The 17,709-nt window shown below is 42.4% G+C and overlaps 1 protein-coding gene across 3 annotated transcripts in view; it reads right to left on the reverse strand.

Moving 5' to 3' along the window:
* Positions 1–17,709, reverse strand: part of LOC138293556 (E3 ubiquitin-protein ligase HECTD3-like) — a 393,674-nt gene that overhangs the window by 308,028 nt on the left and 67,937 nt on the right. For all 3 annotated transcript variants that reach the window (XM_069232817.1, XM_069232818.1, XM_069232819.1), the window contains exons 4-5: positions 3,762–3,897; positions 1,043–1,158 (exon numbers count right to left, since the gene is read on the reverse strand). In XM_069232817.1, the coding sequence (XP_069088918.1) occupies positions 1,043–1,158; positions 3,762–3,897 (252 nt within the window). The remainder of the gene's footprint in view (positions 1–1,042; positions 1,159–3,761; positions 3,898–17,709) is intronic.

Below are 17,709 nucleotides of genomic sequence, written 5' to 3' on the forward strand. Positions count from 1 at the left end.
CTGCCTCAAAGAGGCACAGGATTTTAGAGCGAATCCCGGTCTACACTACTTATTAGATTTGTATTTGTGTCAAAACCCATGAGTGGTTGCATAGTAACACCCATCTACCACCCATGTAACGTCCCCTTGCGCAAAATATTACCCGGTATTGCACTGTGCAGCTTTGCGTTACTTTTTGTTTACAATCTAGCGTTAGACAGTAAATCCCAACCTAACACTTTGCGTTGCTTTTGAATTAAAAAAAAGTAATGCAAACTCGACTTAAGTCTTTATAAATCTGGGTCTCAATCCATTCACTGTTAGTTAGCATGGACATAATCTGCCTCTGTGCTTCCCCAAAGGATTCGATATCTGCACTAGCAGCCTTGAACTATTAAAGGAGAAAGAGTTTTACTGGACAATAATGTTGTCAAGAGTCTAGGTTTATTTTGCAACTATGAATGAAACAAACATTGTCAAACTTTGACTGGCAGAGTAAACAAGCAGACACATGTGAACTTACTTTTTATTGGGCAAATGCATATGTTGTCAGGCTGAACATGTACTGAGTATTATATGTTTCCCCATAGTGAGAAATTTAGACATTTTTACTTTTAAGAAGAGAAAGCTTAAATCCTTAAAAGAGCAAGATCAGGGCCTCAATATGTATATATTGTGTGAGGTAAATGCAAAAAATTTATGTTTGAAGCTGCATTATTTGTTTATTTTTCCAAATGACAGGAATCAACAGTGTTGAAACGAAGCCACTTGTATGTGTGAGTTGGAATAACATTTAAAAAATAATTGTTTTTTTTAAATGCTTGTTGCATTATTTTTGGTGCTCATGTTTTCAAGTGAAATACTACCTGATAAGTTGACTGGTTTATAAGGACCCAAGGTGCCAAAACATCGAGTACTGTCAAATAACGTGTGCAAAGAAGTTAATAAAACAATGTGTTATCTCCTACGAGAAATGGGTCATTCTGGTAAAAGATTAATATCTGGGGTAACCACTGACTGGTACGTTGGGACATTGTGTCCTTTCTAAAGTGCAGTGACTCACTTGACCACGGTCTCCTTCTTCATGTGAAGACGTACCCACTGATCATCCGCATATCCACTGTTCTCCCAGAACGTGTCATTGTTGTTGTCTGTCAAACACGACACACTGGATTCTTCCTAAAGGAAGAGATATGATGTAAAAACACAATAATCATTGCAAGGCCCAGCATAAATACACAAGAGTAGGTGAACAATTAAAATACACCCACTTTGAACCAAAGCCCTGATGGCACCAAGCAAGCGCAGCGAGCCTGGCACTGCATAGAAGAGCTAACTTGCTCTTTCATCCGAGCATCTATCAGTTCAGCTTTCACCGTTCCATCCACCTGCTGATATCCACCATTTAACCTTTACTTTCTAGTCATCCATCATTTAATCTTCCCCCATTCTATCCACTGGTCATTCCATCCACCCATGCATTCGCACATCATCATCAATGCACGCATCCATCCATACATCAATCCATCATCCATCCTTTGACTTACCTATCCATCAAAAAAGCCACCATCCACCCATCATATTTGCACGTACTCTGTCATCCTTCACCTGTCCATCCACCTATCCATTCACTCATCCCTTCCCCACTCACCCATCTACCACACATTTATCCACCCACTCATCCATCTATCCACCCTTTCTATGACCCTTCCTACCTTTCTTTCAACTCTCCTTCCATTTAATATTCCTTTCTTCTTTCCTTTTTCTATCTGCCAATCTTCCTTCCTCTTTGCTGCCACTTGTTCTCATATTGACACTGGTGTTGAAGTGTTTTTAGATTTGTCTTTTCAAAAAAATAAACATTATTGAATATGGTAATATAAAATGTATATGAATGCACTTGAAATGAGTTTAAAATAATTTATAGAAGTGTGTTTATTAAAGTATTTTAGTTATTCCACATTTTGCCGAAAACTCAATTTTGAGTTAACATAAAAGCTGTTTTGAAGGTGTTCATCTCACTCCTCTTTCTTCCCCTACCATCTCGTTCCCCTGCTTCCTCTCTCCTCATAGGGGAGAAAAGCCAGAAGATATAATCTAGTATTCGTCCTTCCACAGCTCTGTAAAGCAAAAAAAGTAAGTGATGTAATGGAGTTTTTCTAACATGCATGTATTGTGAATGAATCCCTAATGTTGCAAAATGATCAAGGTCCTTCCACTCTAGTTCTGATGTTTGATTAAACACTCTTCTATTGGCACATAGCCCATTGTATATAAATGTTGCATATTAGTTGAACTACATATGCCAATGTGACAACGAAGATTTGGAAATGGGTTAGTGTTATAAACTTAATAGTGGCGCTACACGCTGTGATTTGACCAATATCTGTTATCTTTGAACATGCCAAGCTACAACTGCAGTTTTCTCTAATTTTGTATGCAAGAATTGTGTATAAGAACCCCTTGCTTTTGGGGAAGCCAGATTTGAGAAGATTCTCCTGTTCCTTTAGGGATGCCGTATGATTTCTTATTGATTTTGCTGTTCATTTGGGACTAAGAATAATTCTAATTTCGGACTATGTACTTTCCATTTGAGTCTTCATGGCATTCTTTGCCTTACTCTGTGCCGCTTGAATTTTAAGGTTCAGTAATAAACCTTTTTAACTTTTTTCCCTGGTCTAGAACTAGTTATTGAGTGGTCCTGGTTACTTATTTATTACTCTGCTAAATTTATGTTGGCTCTGATTTTGGGGAGGGTGCTTTCAATGCAAAATTAACCCTGTATTGGAACTGCCAGAGGTAAATTTGGGGTGTTCTGACTTTTGGGGTGTCCTGAATTTTAGGATACAGGGTCCCACTTCCACACTGGTGTTCCTTTATAGTGCTATTTGTGAGCTTTTGTCTCCTTACTTGCAGGCAGAAGAGTCGCACATAGAACCACATCCTCACGATAGCTACTAGAGCAGGAGGGTCACAATGCCTCTGTGCCTGAAAGTGATGTGGTTTCCATAAATGCTTAGACATGTCTTAGTGGGGTGAGACACATTCGTGATGCCTTAGGACACACAGAGGGTTGGTTATGTCTCAGTTTGGATACTATGGGTCAATGGAGGTGCAGTGCTGTATGGTCCATAGTCATGGGGTACATGCAAGATGCTACTTAGTACAAGCTGGCTGGGCATCTATCAGCAGTGATGTACTAAAAGGGGTATGGGTTACAGCAGAGTGTGGTTCCCTCTCAACAGAAACTTAAGTTCAGGCAATCATTTTCATCTGAAGCGCTATGTCCAAGCAGTCATTTTTGTGTGGAGTGCTATGTCCATTTAGGAAGTTCTAAGAGAACATGAAGGCTTTCCAAGCTTGAAGGGTCAATCTCTGAAGGAATGCACAGTTCTTGGATGCACTGAACAGCCCCCAGCAGAGGAGTATGAGTAAACAGAACATAAGGCAGGGGATATTGGACACCAAGAGTTTAGGTCGGCAAGACAGGGAAATGCTGCAGGTGGTTTAGGATGTGTGCTGAAGCGTACGTAACCGGTGCAAATAGGGCTAACAGTGTGTTTGCGGTATGGGTACGTTTGGCCATTTCAGGGTGGATTCCTACAACTTTGCATGCCTCATGCACTTCTGCATGGAACAACTTGACAACTGGGGAACCCGCAGAGAAAAGTACAAATTCTTTCTTTTCCACTTGACCAGGTTTTGAGATAACAGGTAAATCAACAATTGGTTGAAAACCACTGTGAAGCAACATTGAAACTCTCCCAAATCGGGGAACTTACCAGAAAAGAAGAGACGGTAATGCGGTCAACGTATTGCTTGAGGCAGCCAAGATTCTCATCTTCCTCCAGAACATCAGGAGAGAGGAAACGTACCAAATCCTCATCACATTCATAACTCCAAGCCGGAGGAAAAAACCTACAATGGCACCAGAACATGAGTTACTAGAGTCACTTTCTGTTAATCCCTTTGCACCCAATCAAAGGCAAAGACACAGGAAAAAGTACATGAAGTGAAGTGTAACTAATAGGCAGCAGCCCATTGAAAGATAGAGGGAGAATGCTCTGTCCCCCCCTATTCATTTATCCCTTTTATGGCTCATACTTAAATAGTCTGCCTTTTTCTGAGACAGCAGGATAGATGTGGATGACACATCTAATCCTCCAGGTAGGGCCCTAAAGGGGCTGATATTCTAATGTAAAGGTGTGAAAAGCCACTCCTATCCCTCCACTAGCACTCAGCTAAATTCAGATACTGAGGCACAGAATAGAGATTATTTCCTGCCTTCCTTCCAGTCTTCCAAGATGGAGGCAGAGACACCAGGAAAAATAATAGAGGATCCACGGCATTCATGGAACACATGCACTTGCGACCACCAATCAGCTGCGCCACAATATTCTCAGGCACCCTCGCTTACCGACCTCCATGGCCATGCTCCACCTTCAGTAACCTCCTCACCGGCCTCATCAATCCCACCACCATCAGACCCAATGGACCACAAAGCCACTGCCCTTCTAGAGAGCCTCAACAATGTTAGACTCACACAGTTCATCTGAGGCACGACTCACAACGCAGGGCACACCATCAACACCATCTTCACAGCCGGCAGTAAGATCATCTTCAGTCATCTCAGCCTGCTCATGTGGATGGACCACTCCATCGTACACTTCCACATTAATGTGCCCCACTCCAGCTAACCAAAGCCAGTCATCAACATCCACAAAACTGGAATAACATAGCACAGGCAGACTGGATCCGCAGCCTCAGATACAACCATCCTATCCTCACCAGCGACCTACAGAATGACCTAACTTCAGTTAACAGCTGGATCTCAGACTGGATCCCCTAAAGAAAATTAGGCAAACAAGAACACTCAAGCATCCTGGTACAAGATCTAAGAGACTCCAAGTGCAACTGCAAACAACTAGAAAGAAGATGGAGAACCAGTTGAGATAACCTCTAGAAACGTCTACAAATGTGCACTCAGAAAGTATCTAGCACAGGTCAAAGAAGCCAGGAAAGCAGCCCTCACACTGAGACTAGAATCCTGCTCCGAATCTGGCAAAGAGCTCCTCAACATAGTCAGAGATTTCACCAATCCAGCAGCAGCCACCAACATTATTACCCCCTCAAAGGACCTCTGCGACACCCTCTCCGACTTCCTCCACAACAAATACCTCAAGATCTACACTAACTTCAGCCCACAGCAGAAGATCATCATGCAACCACCACCAAGAACGACCATCGGATAACAAACTGGAGCGCCCTCAAATTCAGACACCACTGGAATTATGAAGACAATCTATTCAAGGTCCCCCACAGACCCCTGCCTTCACTACATTTAAAATCTGTGAAGAACACATATCAGCTCCAACCTCACCACCATCATCAACTCCTCCATCCTTAGTGGAGCCTTTCCGGATAGCTGGAAACATGCAGAAGTCACAGCTCTCCTGAAGAAACCTTTGGAAGATCTGAGAGAATTCAGCAACTACTGACCCATCTCGCTCCTTCCATTCCCATCCAAGGTCTTGGAGAAAGTAATAAACAGGCAGCTCCCCTCCCATTTAGAACAGCACCATCTCCTGGACTTCACCCAATGAGGATTCTGCAGCAACCACAGCATGAAAACCGCCCTCCTGGCAGCAACAGACGACATCCGGTCCATCATGGACAGAGGTAATACCATTGCTCTCATTCTCCTCAACCTCTTGGCGACCTTCAACACAGTATACCATGGAAACCTCACCTCCTTCCGGCCAACCCTTTTCAATGCGTACATGGCACTCATCGCTCACATCATAAGAGCCCACAGCATTGACACTGTCTCCTATGCCGACAACATACTCCTCATCCTCTCCCTCACCAACGAGAACAACACCATCAAGACTAACTTCACCTCCTGCATGACCAGCATGGCCAACTGGATGAGTGAACGGCCTTAAACTCAACATGGACAAAATGGAGATCCTGAACTTCAGACACATGAGATCTCATTGGGATTGCTCCTGGTGGTCGTCCGAACTAGAACCCATGTCCATCCTCACAGACCAGGTTGGAAACCTCAGCATCTTCCTAGACAATAAACTCACGATTAATAAATAGGTTAACACTGTGTCTGCATCCTGCTGCCTCATTCTCAGAATGCTTTGAAAGACTTTCAAAGGGCTCCCCATGCACACAAGACATATGGTCACCCAGGCCCTCATAACCAACAGACTTGACTACGGCAATACGCTCCTCGTTGGCATCTCCAACCAGCTCACGCAAAAACTCCAGACCATCCAATGTCCAATAAAGCCTTCCGCAACACCGGACCAGCGTATTTCAGCGACCGACCTCGTCTTTACCATCCACCCAGACAGCCACATTCAACCTCTCTCACCCCTGCAAGGTCCACCACATCCAGAGAAGCAAGTCAGGAGGGCGCTTCTTCTCCTTCATCACCACCAAGATCTAGAATGGATTTCCTCAACACATCAGGACAGCCCCTTCCGCTACTCAACTTCTGCCAGAAACTGAAGAGCATACTTTTCAACTAGGAGCTCCATCTGCCTACGATCCAGCTCCAGTGCCTCGACATCCTCGCGGGTGATAAGATGTGCCATACAAATCGATCTAACATGACATAACATAATAAGTCTAACCCACCAACCAGCACCTAATGAGGCAAGGAGACACATTTTGATGATCCACTTCAATCTCTTGCATGAGCGCCTAATGACTAGCAGAAATAATAGTTGCTGGGTTCTGATCCACTCCCACCCTCTGATAACACAACAACACTAAACCAATAAGCAGTACTATGTTCTGATTGTTTTATTGGATAATTTTAATGTCTTTCTTATGATATATTGTAGTGAGTACTCATGAGTTTCTTTGGAGCATTTGTGATTTTTATGATTTGATGTAGTTTCTTGGTACTGATGATCAGCGGTGCCATTATGCAAGTAGTGCCTTCTTCAACACTTGCACCTTTGGCTTGTGCTTGTCAACTCTCACAGGACAATATGCTTCTTGCCAACTGAGCAGTCTGAAGGAATTCTCATTAACACCCTAAACAACTCTTTTCAACTACTTTCACAGCTTATACACAAAAGAACAGAACACAGCTGCCTCCAGTTAAGAAGCAACATCCTAAAGAACAAGACGAAAAATAAATAAGACCTCAACTCCAACACCCAACAAAACAGCTGCCTGCAAACCCTACCTCTATCTATTACACAGCTTCTCTCATATGAAATCCTTTCTTCAAGCACCACTAACATCACCACTTTCCTTCATGGTTTACACCACCAATCAAAGTAACTAATTCATTGCAATTAACACTGAAGACATAAACCCACAAGTTAACCTGCTTCTCATCTAGCCTCCACGATGGCCTCCCTCTTCAAAACATTTGGTTTATTCAAGCATGAAGTTCTCTAACTTAAAACGGCACTTTGCAAAGCCCTTCTGGGGCCCTTTGGTGAGAAGTTCTTCATAAAAAAACAAAAAACAACCAAGCAAGAACAAAAAACTTCATGCCCCAGGGACGTAACCACTTTTCTTCACGGACTGCAACACCTATCATATGTTGTAGCTATCTCACTCCCATTAACACTGACAATTCAGCTTCTTCAAATAACACAGATACAAGTAACAATTAGACACATGAAGGGGGTGATTTTAGAGGAAATTGGGCGCTCACAAACACCCAGTCTTAGAGTCTTCTCTCTTCTAATCGCCAGAAGGCAGTGCTCATAAGGTGGAAAACACACCAACAACCCCCATATTTGAACAATCAATGATTGTCAAAATATAAAATTTATTTCTAAAAGATATCACAGCAGCGTACTTGCAGCACGGTTCTTTTTCATTCATTTATTTAATTTTCATTGTTGTTTGGGAGTTCCCAGTCAATTATGCTTATATGGAAAGACTTAAACGGAGGAGACCAGACTCATACATGTCTTGTGGGATCTTAATAATTAACAGCCCTGACAAAGTCAATGGGGTATTTCCCAGGACGAACAGGTGTTGGCTTAATTAAATTGAGAAACTGGCTGAATGACATTAAAGGACTGGAGTTTACGAGATAGTGGAGTGCTGAACTGAATCAAGATATTTGGTTTCGGATCTGGAGTTTGTCATCTGATGAAAGAACATCTGTCTACTTATGGATTACTTACAATACAAAAATAATTATATCTTATAATTGTTGCAGGCGTGTGCCTTAATGTAAATTTTACAAGTAACAATTACTTCAGGCCCACAATTCAGGCAATTCTAAATTCAGTCTCAAAACTTAAACAAAAAAAGCACATCTAGCTAGTACAGAAACCAACTATCATAATGAGCATGTTATTGGTAAAATGAAACATCACCCAAACCAGCAAATCAAGACAGATTCTAAAAGGCATAAACTCTGCTTATCTCAAAACTTTATCCAGAAACACTAAGTAGAACCCACACAAAACTGTTAACCAAGCAGTATACAACTGAAGATAGTCCAACGCATATAACACTTTTTTCTAATGAAATCGAGGAGGTGAAACTAGACTTACAATTTGTCACAAAAACAAGGCTTAATAGCCACTCACAAGCTAGTTCCTCCTTTGCTTATCTTCATCATAACAGATAGGGCCAAATTCTTGAGAGACGGCTGAGAGTACAACACCATATCTGTTTTATTTAACAGAAAATACAAAATGTGCTGGTTCAATTCTTTTGAATCACTAAGGATGGGCAGGAACTCCTCCTCCCCTTTGAGACCATTCTCCTTCACATCATATAAAACACCTACATAGAAAGATTAAAGACTGCCTTATTAAATTCTCAAACTATGCAACAGAACAAACTCTGTTGGACAAAACTATATACTTGGGGGGTGACTGACATCAAATGGAAATACTCAATAGATTCCACATTCTACTAACTTCAAAAGGTTTTAAAAACTCTTGGACCTAAAGAACTAAATACACTTCTTACTCATACCAAAGTCAGTTTATTACAGCTAGTAGTCACAAACCAGGTCACAGTAATCTGCTGCAAGTCATCATAACAGTGCCATTTAACACCTGCAATCCATCCAAACCTTTACAGCTCTCTTCGGAAGCAATCCCAACAATATCCTTCACACTTGTCTCTGAAGACACTGCCATGTTTGCTACAACCATAGCAAAAACAAACCTCCAAAGAAGAAATAACAATTTCATTTTCTTTCTTTATATTAAAGCCACCACTCGGGCAATTAATAAAGAACCACAAAATAAGCTCAGTAAAACTTCCCAAACTTCAGCAAACCCAAGTTTTCAAAGTTATTTCTGAAAACAAAAACAAAATTAAAACAATTAGGAGGAAAATTGAGATGTGATAAAAACTCCGTCTTAGTCCTTTAGACCACTAGGATGTAATATCAACATGATATCGTAACTTTCAAAGCTCGGTATCTCCAAAATAAAAATAGCAACTCACTTAACAAACCCAAAGGGCTCTTTCAAATAGTGCAAAATACACCAGATCCTTGAAACAAATCTTATCCAATTTAAACCTAATGAAAATGAGAATAATTCCAACATTTTGTCCTCAACAAAGTAGAAACCCTGAGAAATTAAACTGAGACATTTAAAAAAATGGCACTACCTTGATCTCCCAAACATGCACCAAATTGTTTGAATCTGAAATAATCATAGAAGATAACCTGCTCAACATAATCAAAAATTGAAATTCTACCTCACAATACAATTATCCCATCCCAATCTCTACCATAAAAAGAACTTTCAGCCCTTGAATAAGAGTTTGTGGACCTATTAATCACATTTTTAAATGATAATATCTTCCTGACATAATAAAAACGTGCCTAATCACCCAAATATTAAAAAACAGAGGCAGATCCAATCGAACTTACAATTCACAGGCCAATCACTAACTGCCCACGGCTGGGCAAAGTCATAGGGAAATTAATGGAAACACAAATACATGGCAATACAGCTGTCCTCTCACATCGCAAACACAGCGTTTTACCCCCTACACAGTTGGCTTCCATAGGGATGCAGCATGGAAATAGCTTTCCTAAGAATTCTTGATGGTATACATAGTATTATCTTCAAAGGTGGTGCCTGCCTCCTTATTCGTCTTGATTCATCTGCAGTCTTTGGCATCGTTGACCATCATAGCGCATCAAGATTCTAGAAACAGACATATGTCTCTGTGGAAACATGCTCAAACGGTTCACCTCCCTTTTCACTAACCATAACTAGCTGACCAGAATGAGTCCAGCTACCATCAACCCAACACCTTCCAACTGCAATGTTCCTCAGGGCTCCAAACTAACATCTGTGCAGGTCGATGTCAGCATGGAAGTGCTGAAGGACCCAGTGGAGGAGGTGGGAGTAATGAAACACCAATATGTCAACAACACCTTAATCTACCTGGTAATCAACTCCATCAAAGATATTTAAACCTAAATGCATGCCTTGAAAGACTCCAGCACTGGATTGCATCGCATTTCCTTTGATACCACTCCTTGAAATTTTAATTTCTTCTTCTTCAGGAAAACCAAGATCACAAACGTAACATATAATGGCTTAATGAACTACATATCAACCGCTTTAATCCTTAGCTAAAATTTCCCCTTTCACCTCTATCCTGCAGTCAGCAGCACAATGTTTGTATAGAATCAGAACATTTTACCACATCGCCCCTGTTGTGGGACAGCTACATTAGCATCCACTAGATGCCAAATTCAAAGTGGACCTGTATAACACACAAAGGCCGTTCACTACTGCCAGCTAGAACCTACGCTCCATGTTTACAATTTCTGAAGGAAACAAACAACTGAGAACCAAAGACATTCTCCAACCTGAACCTAAAGGCCTGAATCCATTCTCACAGCTTCCACTGTTTTCTGGAGTAGCCTAGAACTCACTCCCAGCTGAAACAAGATACTAAGTTGACCTTTTCTTCTTAAAGAATTCATCAATTGCCAAGCAGGATGCAGACCCTTTATCATCTTCCATTCTTTCTCCTCCACCTCTGCATTTCCTCCACCACCACAAATCGATCCAAGACTCTGTATTCCAGACCACCCTTTTGTCCCTGACCTTCCCTCTACCTTGTTTCTGCATCTTTCTTCCTCTCAAATCTTTAGAAATCTGGCCCCCACTAAAACAATCCTGTCCTATGCTGCCTATCTAAAACCTCTACTCTCCACTTTTGTAGCTTTGTTAAAATATGTTCTTTTGATACCTCAAATTTCCTCTTTCCACCCACTGTCCTCTCCTAATCTTACTCTGTCTTTTTATGTGGTGTACCAAAGTAGTGGTACACCATTCAATAAGTCCAGACAACCTTCACTGGTTTACAAGGGCTTACTTTACTTTACTTTTAGTGAGGTCAGGCAGATTATGCTTATCATTGTTGTACACACGAAGTCAATAAATGAGACATACACTCAATAAGAAATCCGAAACCAATTTTATAAAAATAGCACAGATTTTTATATAATTTTAGACACCAAGATCATCGGGACCATGTAAGTACTTTTTAAGTTAGCAATTTTACAAAGAAACAGTAGAAATCACAGTTGGTAGACTTGAGGCATAAGCATCAAATGTGGTAGGTAATGTTATCCTATGGGAGGAAAAGACATGTACTGCAAAGCTATATACTTACAAACAATTGTAGATGGTACACTTTAGGACTTAAGGTGCTGGGGGCGAAGGTCCAAAGTACTACCAGCAATTCAGGTTTACTAGCCCCGGAGTGTCTGGGTGCAGAGTTGCTGGTCATGTTGGTAGCCCGAGCGCTACAGCGGAAGAAATGTAAAAGAACCTGTCAAAACAACAGAGTCTGCAAAGGGGGACTTGGGGACAAGTCCAGCAGAACACAAGGTGAGGCTCAGCTCATGGGGCTCCTGGATCAAGGGAAATAGGCAGAAGTTTTCTACTTGAGCGGGGGAGCTCGGGTGCAGAGGTGCTGGCTGGCTGGCTGGCCACTTTGTGTTGGGGGCTCTCACGGTTCTCGGTTAACCTGCAGAGGAAGGAAAAGCAAAACAACAGGGCCACTCTGGATGTGGAGCATTATCTATCCTGAAGTCCCTCAACGTGTAGGTAGGTTTTAACTGCAATGGTGTCTGGACTGGACACACACAAGCCTTGGTGGGTGCAAGTGCCCCAGTAGTCAGGGTATTGGTGCGGAGGGGATACTGGAGGGTCTAGCATCTCAAAAATCACAGAAGAGACGGGGCTGACCTCCTAGAGCCTCAAGAACCTCCTTCTGCCATGCTGCTCCTTCGGTGGGCCCAATGGCCAACAACACGGATCCTTGGACAGATGCGGTCAGTGCCTGCAGATGCAGGAGGATGCCTCTTTCAACCCAAAAGAGATGCTGCTTGGTTGTTGAAGCACTGGACAGTCCTCCACAGCTTTGGGAGGATGCACAGCTTTTGGACAAGTCGGGTCGGTGCAATTGTTGAGGTTCTAGCGGCAGGGTTTGGCACCAAGTGGTGGTTAAGCCCTCTGTTCCCATGGCAACTGCTCTTTTTTTGTCCTTCGGTTCCTAGTAGACGAATCTGAATTCCTGGTGTCAGGGGACCCCCTTAATACTAAATTTAGGGACATGTCGGGGAGTGTAGCATAGTAGTCAATGGGCTACTTACCCCTGGAGTGACTACATCCCCTATATGACCACTTCCAGTGGACAGTGAGCATATTCCTGGCCTGGAGCCCTCGTTTCACCAAAAACAAGATGGTGGAGCCCATCCTTTGCTGTGCACTTCAGGTAGCCCACCTTAGGAGTTTGATTATCCTGTAAGTGCAACACATCCTAAATAACTAATTTCACGCCTGCTCTGGTGCCAAATGGGCATGGGTGGGGATGACAAGGTGTTCCAGTATTTCCAGCGAAGCCATCATGTAGCTGTATAACTTGCAATGACCAGTGCACAGCATGTGTCCTCAATATGGCTTCCTGAACACTTGCAATATCTAGCAATGGAGTTAGGCATCACAGGGGTACATCTGCTCATGCATTTGCGTCCTCACATGTAATATAATGCCTTAGGGCTCTTAAGGAACTGCTGTAGGGGTGACTTATACAGGGAGTGCAGAATTATTAGGCAAGTTGTATTTTTGAGGATTAATTTTATTATTGAACAACAACCATGTTCTCAATGAACCCAAAAAACTCATTAATATCAAAGCTGAATATTTTTGGAAGTAGTTTTTAGTTTGTTTTTAGTTTTAGCTGTGTTAGGGGGATATGTGTGTGTGCAGGTGACTATTACTGTGCATAATTATTAGGCAACTTAACAAAAAAAAATATATACCCATTTCAATTATTTATTATTACCAGTGAAACCAATATAACATCTCAACATTCACAAATATACATTTCTGACATTCAAAAACAAAACAAAAACAAATCAGTGACCAATATAGCCACCTTTCTTTGCAAGGACACTCAAAAGCCTGCCATCCATGGATTCTGTCAGTGTTTTGATCTGTTCACCATCAACATTGCGTGCAGCAGCAACCACAGCCTCCCAGACACTGTTCAGAGAGGTGTACTGTTTTCCCTCCTTGTAAATCTCACATTTGATGATGGACCACAGGTTCTCAATGGGGTTCAGATCAGGTGAACAAGGAGGCCATGTCATTAGATTTCCTTCTTTTATACCCTTTCTTGCCAGCCACGCTGTGGAGTACTTGGACGCGTGTGATGGAGCATTGTCCTGCATGAAAATCATGTTTTTCTTGAAGGATGCAGACTTCTTCCTGTACCACTGCTTGAAGAAGGTGTCTTCCAGGAACTGGCAGTAGGACTGGGAGTTGAGCTTGACTCCATCCTCAACCCGAAAAGGCCCCACAAGCTCATCTTTGATGATACCAGCTCAAACCAGTACTCCACCTCCACCTTGCTGGCGTCTGAGTCGGACTGGAGCTCTCTGCCCTTTACCAATCCAGCCACGGGCCCATCCATCTGGCCCATCAAGACTCACTCTCATTTCATCAGTCCATAAAACCTTATAAAAATCAGTCTTGAGATATTTCTTGGCCCAGTCTTGATGTTTCAGCTTGTGTGTCTTGTTCAGTGGTGGTCGTCTTTCAGCCTTTCTTACCTTGGCCATGTCTCTGAGTATTGCACACCTTGTGCTTTTGGGCACTCCAGTGATGTTGCAGCTCTGAAATATGGCCAAACTGGTGGCAAGTGGCATCATGGCAGCTGCACGCTTGACTTTTCTCAGTTCATGGGCAGTTATTTTGCGCCTTGGTTTTTCCACACGCTTCTTGCGACCCTGTTGACTATTTTGAATGAAACGCTTGATTGTTCGATGATCACGCTTCAGAAGCTTTGCAATTTTAAGAGTGCTGCATCCCTCTGCAAGATATCTCACTATTTTTTACTTTTCTGAGCCTGTCAAGTCCTTCTTTTGACCCATTTTGCCAAAGGAAAGGAAGTTGCCTAATAATTATGCACACCTGATATAGGGTGTTGATGTCATTAGACCACACCCCTTCTCATTACAGAGACGCACATCACCTAATATGCTTAATTGGTAGTAGGCTTTCGAGCCTATACAGCTTGGAGTAAGACAACATGCATAAAGAGGATGATGTGGTCAAAATACTCATTTGCCTAATAATTCTGCACTCCCTGTAAATATTACATGCATTGGGAATGGGCACTGCACACAGAATGTGTGCAATTTTCTCTTTTTAAAAATGGTTTGGCATTCTGCAATGGCAGTCGGCATGTGTTTGAGCGTGGGTCCCTTACCGTAGCATAATCCATAGTACAGCCCTTAGGGAACCTCTTTAGTACCCATGTCGTAAGTACCAAGGGTACCATTTACTACAGAATTACAGGGGTGATAAAGTACTTGCCAATTAGTTTACAATTAGACATATGCTTTGTTTTAAGGGAAAGTGCACTGGTGACCTGGTTAGCAGGGACCCAGTATACTTCCAGTCAAAAACATTAGTACTAGGGCAAAAAGCAGGGCTGCCCATGTCAGAAAGGGCCCCTACTACAATTTCGCTCATCTCTTTCCTCATAATCCCCTTCTGTGGTGAATCCAATTTAGTTTTATTGGGACTAGCTTAGCCTTTTTAGCTTGCAGGCTTGTGCCCCTGTCACCTAGTGACTTTTAACCTACTTAGCTTTCTCTGTTTTAATACATTTATTTTATTATTTCTTTTGAGATGGATGCACCATTTCATGCATTCTGCAATGGCAGTCGACATGTGTTTGAATGTGGGTCCCTTACCGTGGCATAATCCATAGTCAGCCCTTAGGGAACCTCTTTAGCACCCATGCTGTAAGTACCAGGGGTACCATTTACCAGGGACTTACGGGGTGCTAAAGTCCTTGACCATGAAGATATTTTGATTTGCATTGTCAGTGCCATTCTAAGAAGGCAACACTATCAGCGTCAAAATCAAGTGCTGTATGTAGGTATTACCACCATGTCCCTTTCCCACTTACGTGCGACAGGAACATAATGTACACTTGTCCGAGATAGTTTATATAACTGCCGCCACAAGTCTGCCTTCTTATCAATTGTTTAGGAACATACTTGTGTCAGGGCTCCCACATGATCTCTATAAATACATCTCACACAGACAAGGTCATTAGAGGGATTCCTTCCAGATGCCATCTACACTGCACGTCACCTTGCTGCAGAACTCAGCCTTTGTATCACTGCGGAGACTGACATAGATACTTAGCATTGACTACTATGCTACAGTAATAAGGATTGGGGGGGCGCTTCTCCTGGATATGGTACTGGCAGATTAGGTTTAACACACTTAGCTCTCATTAGGTTAGAGATTAGGTTCTGTATGCTAGGGATTTTGCATCTCATGTTTATTGCAAGATGGTTGGGGGGGTTGTATTTACAACTCTCATCACCACAACTATGCTTCTTTTATTGTTTGTTATCCTAATCATTGCAGCTCAGGCATTTCACCGTATACTGCAGTCCTTAATAAATATACAGAAAACTTTCCTGCATCTCCTTGATTGCCTGTGTGTGAACGAAACTAGTTGCTAATGTTAGAAAAGTAAAACCTACGTTCCACCACAACCTCGTCGAGATGTCGCAATCTAGAGTCAATGCATTAGGCTGCCAGAAATCACCTTTTACTATATGAGTTTCTGGTAAGGTACTGCTTGTGAGCCGGGAGGTTTGGGCCGACAGTTGCGACTTATTGTAGTAATGGCTTAGTCGCCTACAAACAAAAGTGCTGTCATCCTTACACCAGCACCCTTGCCTAGGAATGAGTCCAACTACGACATGGCGCTACCAAGGATGGTGTTGTGCCACTAATTTACGGATATCCTGAGTATCTGTCTCACACACAGCAGGTACCCTAAGTACCATTATACGGAGATGTCCGTGGTCTTAGGGAAAATCCTCCTCAGCTGAATAGGGAGTACCTAACTAGGCCCTAGGTTGTTCAAGCTTGAACTCTTAAAAGGACTTCTCACTATTCAGTGTTCCATCTTGCCATCAATACCTCAACATGGCTAATGCCATAGACATTTCCGAAAATGTCAGACATGCATTAAAACAACACTTAGAAGCCCATGGCTTAACAAATAAAGGTGGCGATGTCAAATTTATCGTGAAAGCTCATGATGCTTACCAAACAAATATTATATTCCTGGGTCCCCTTTCCAGAGGAAGATGACAGAACACATACATTTCACACATATAAAATAGCGAACGTACTGCAACGGTACCAAGCTTACCGGTATCTAGAGATACCGCTTTCCTATCAAGAACATCAAAATTGGTTCAATTGAGCCCTACCACATGTAATACAACCCGTGAGATTAGGTCCTTTAACTATTGAAGGACCAACGTGGCCCATGTTTGCCACATACACTCCACATCCTGACATACAGGCAATACAAATAGCTGACGTATGCACACTTTATAATGAGCTAGCACAACTTCACAGACGACTAGTACAATTCGTTATGCGGACATTGAATACCGCACCAGCATGTGCTGCACCAGCTGGTCACCAATTGGCTGTTACTGGGATCAACCCTCAAGCATTACATTTTATCATGGGCAAGGCGCCCACAGAAAGATAAAAGATTCCGTTCTGGATAGCACAAAAAATGAACTGGCTAGAAGCAGTGTTTCCCCACATGGAACCCCAAAATAAACACAGATTTCTCACAATGTACTTGCCATTTGGAATGGTTCCCTCAGTGAATGACTGCACCACATGGGGTACAGTCTTCGCCTAAATTCATACTACCACACATGGTACCCCGACACTTGCCAATTTTCCTGAAGATGGTGAGCGATGGACATTGTTGGACTTTTCTGCTTATGCAGGGTCATCCCCAATCTTGTTGCCTCCTGCCTCCTATTTGTTCTGACCTGTTGCTGTTGGCTTTTGAACTCTGAGCACTTTACCACTGCTAACCAGTGCTAAAGTGCGTATGTTCTCTGTGTAAATTGTATGTAATTGGTTTATCCATGATTGGCATATTGGATTTACTAGTACGTCCCTAGTAAAGTGCACTAGAGGTGCCAGGGCCTGTAAATCAAATGCTACTAGTGGGCCTGCAGCATTGGTTGTGCCACCCACATTAAGTAGCTCTGCAATCATGTCTCAAACCTGCCATTGCAGTGTCTGTGCGTGCAGTTTTAACTGTAAATTCGACTTGGTAAGTGTACCCACTTGCCAGGCCTAAACTTTCCCTTTTCTTACCCCTAAGGTAGGC

Source organism: Pleurodeles waltl, chromosome 4_2, assembly GCF_031143425.1.
Source record: "Pleurodeles waltl isolate 20211129_DDA chromosome 4_2, aPleWal1.hap1.20221129, whole genome shotgun sequence".
NCBI classification, from domain to species: Eukaryota; Metazoa; Chordata; class Amphibia; order Caudata; family Salamandridae; genus Pleurodeles; species Pleurodeles waltl.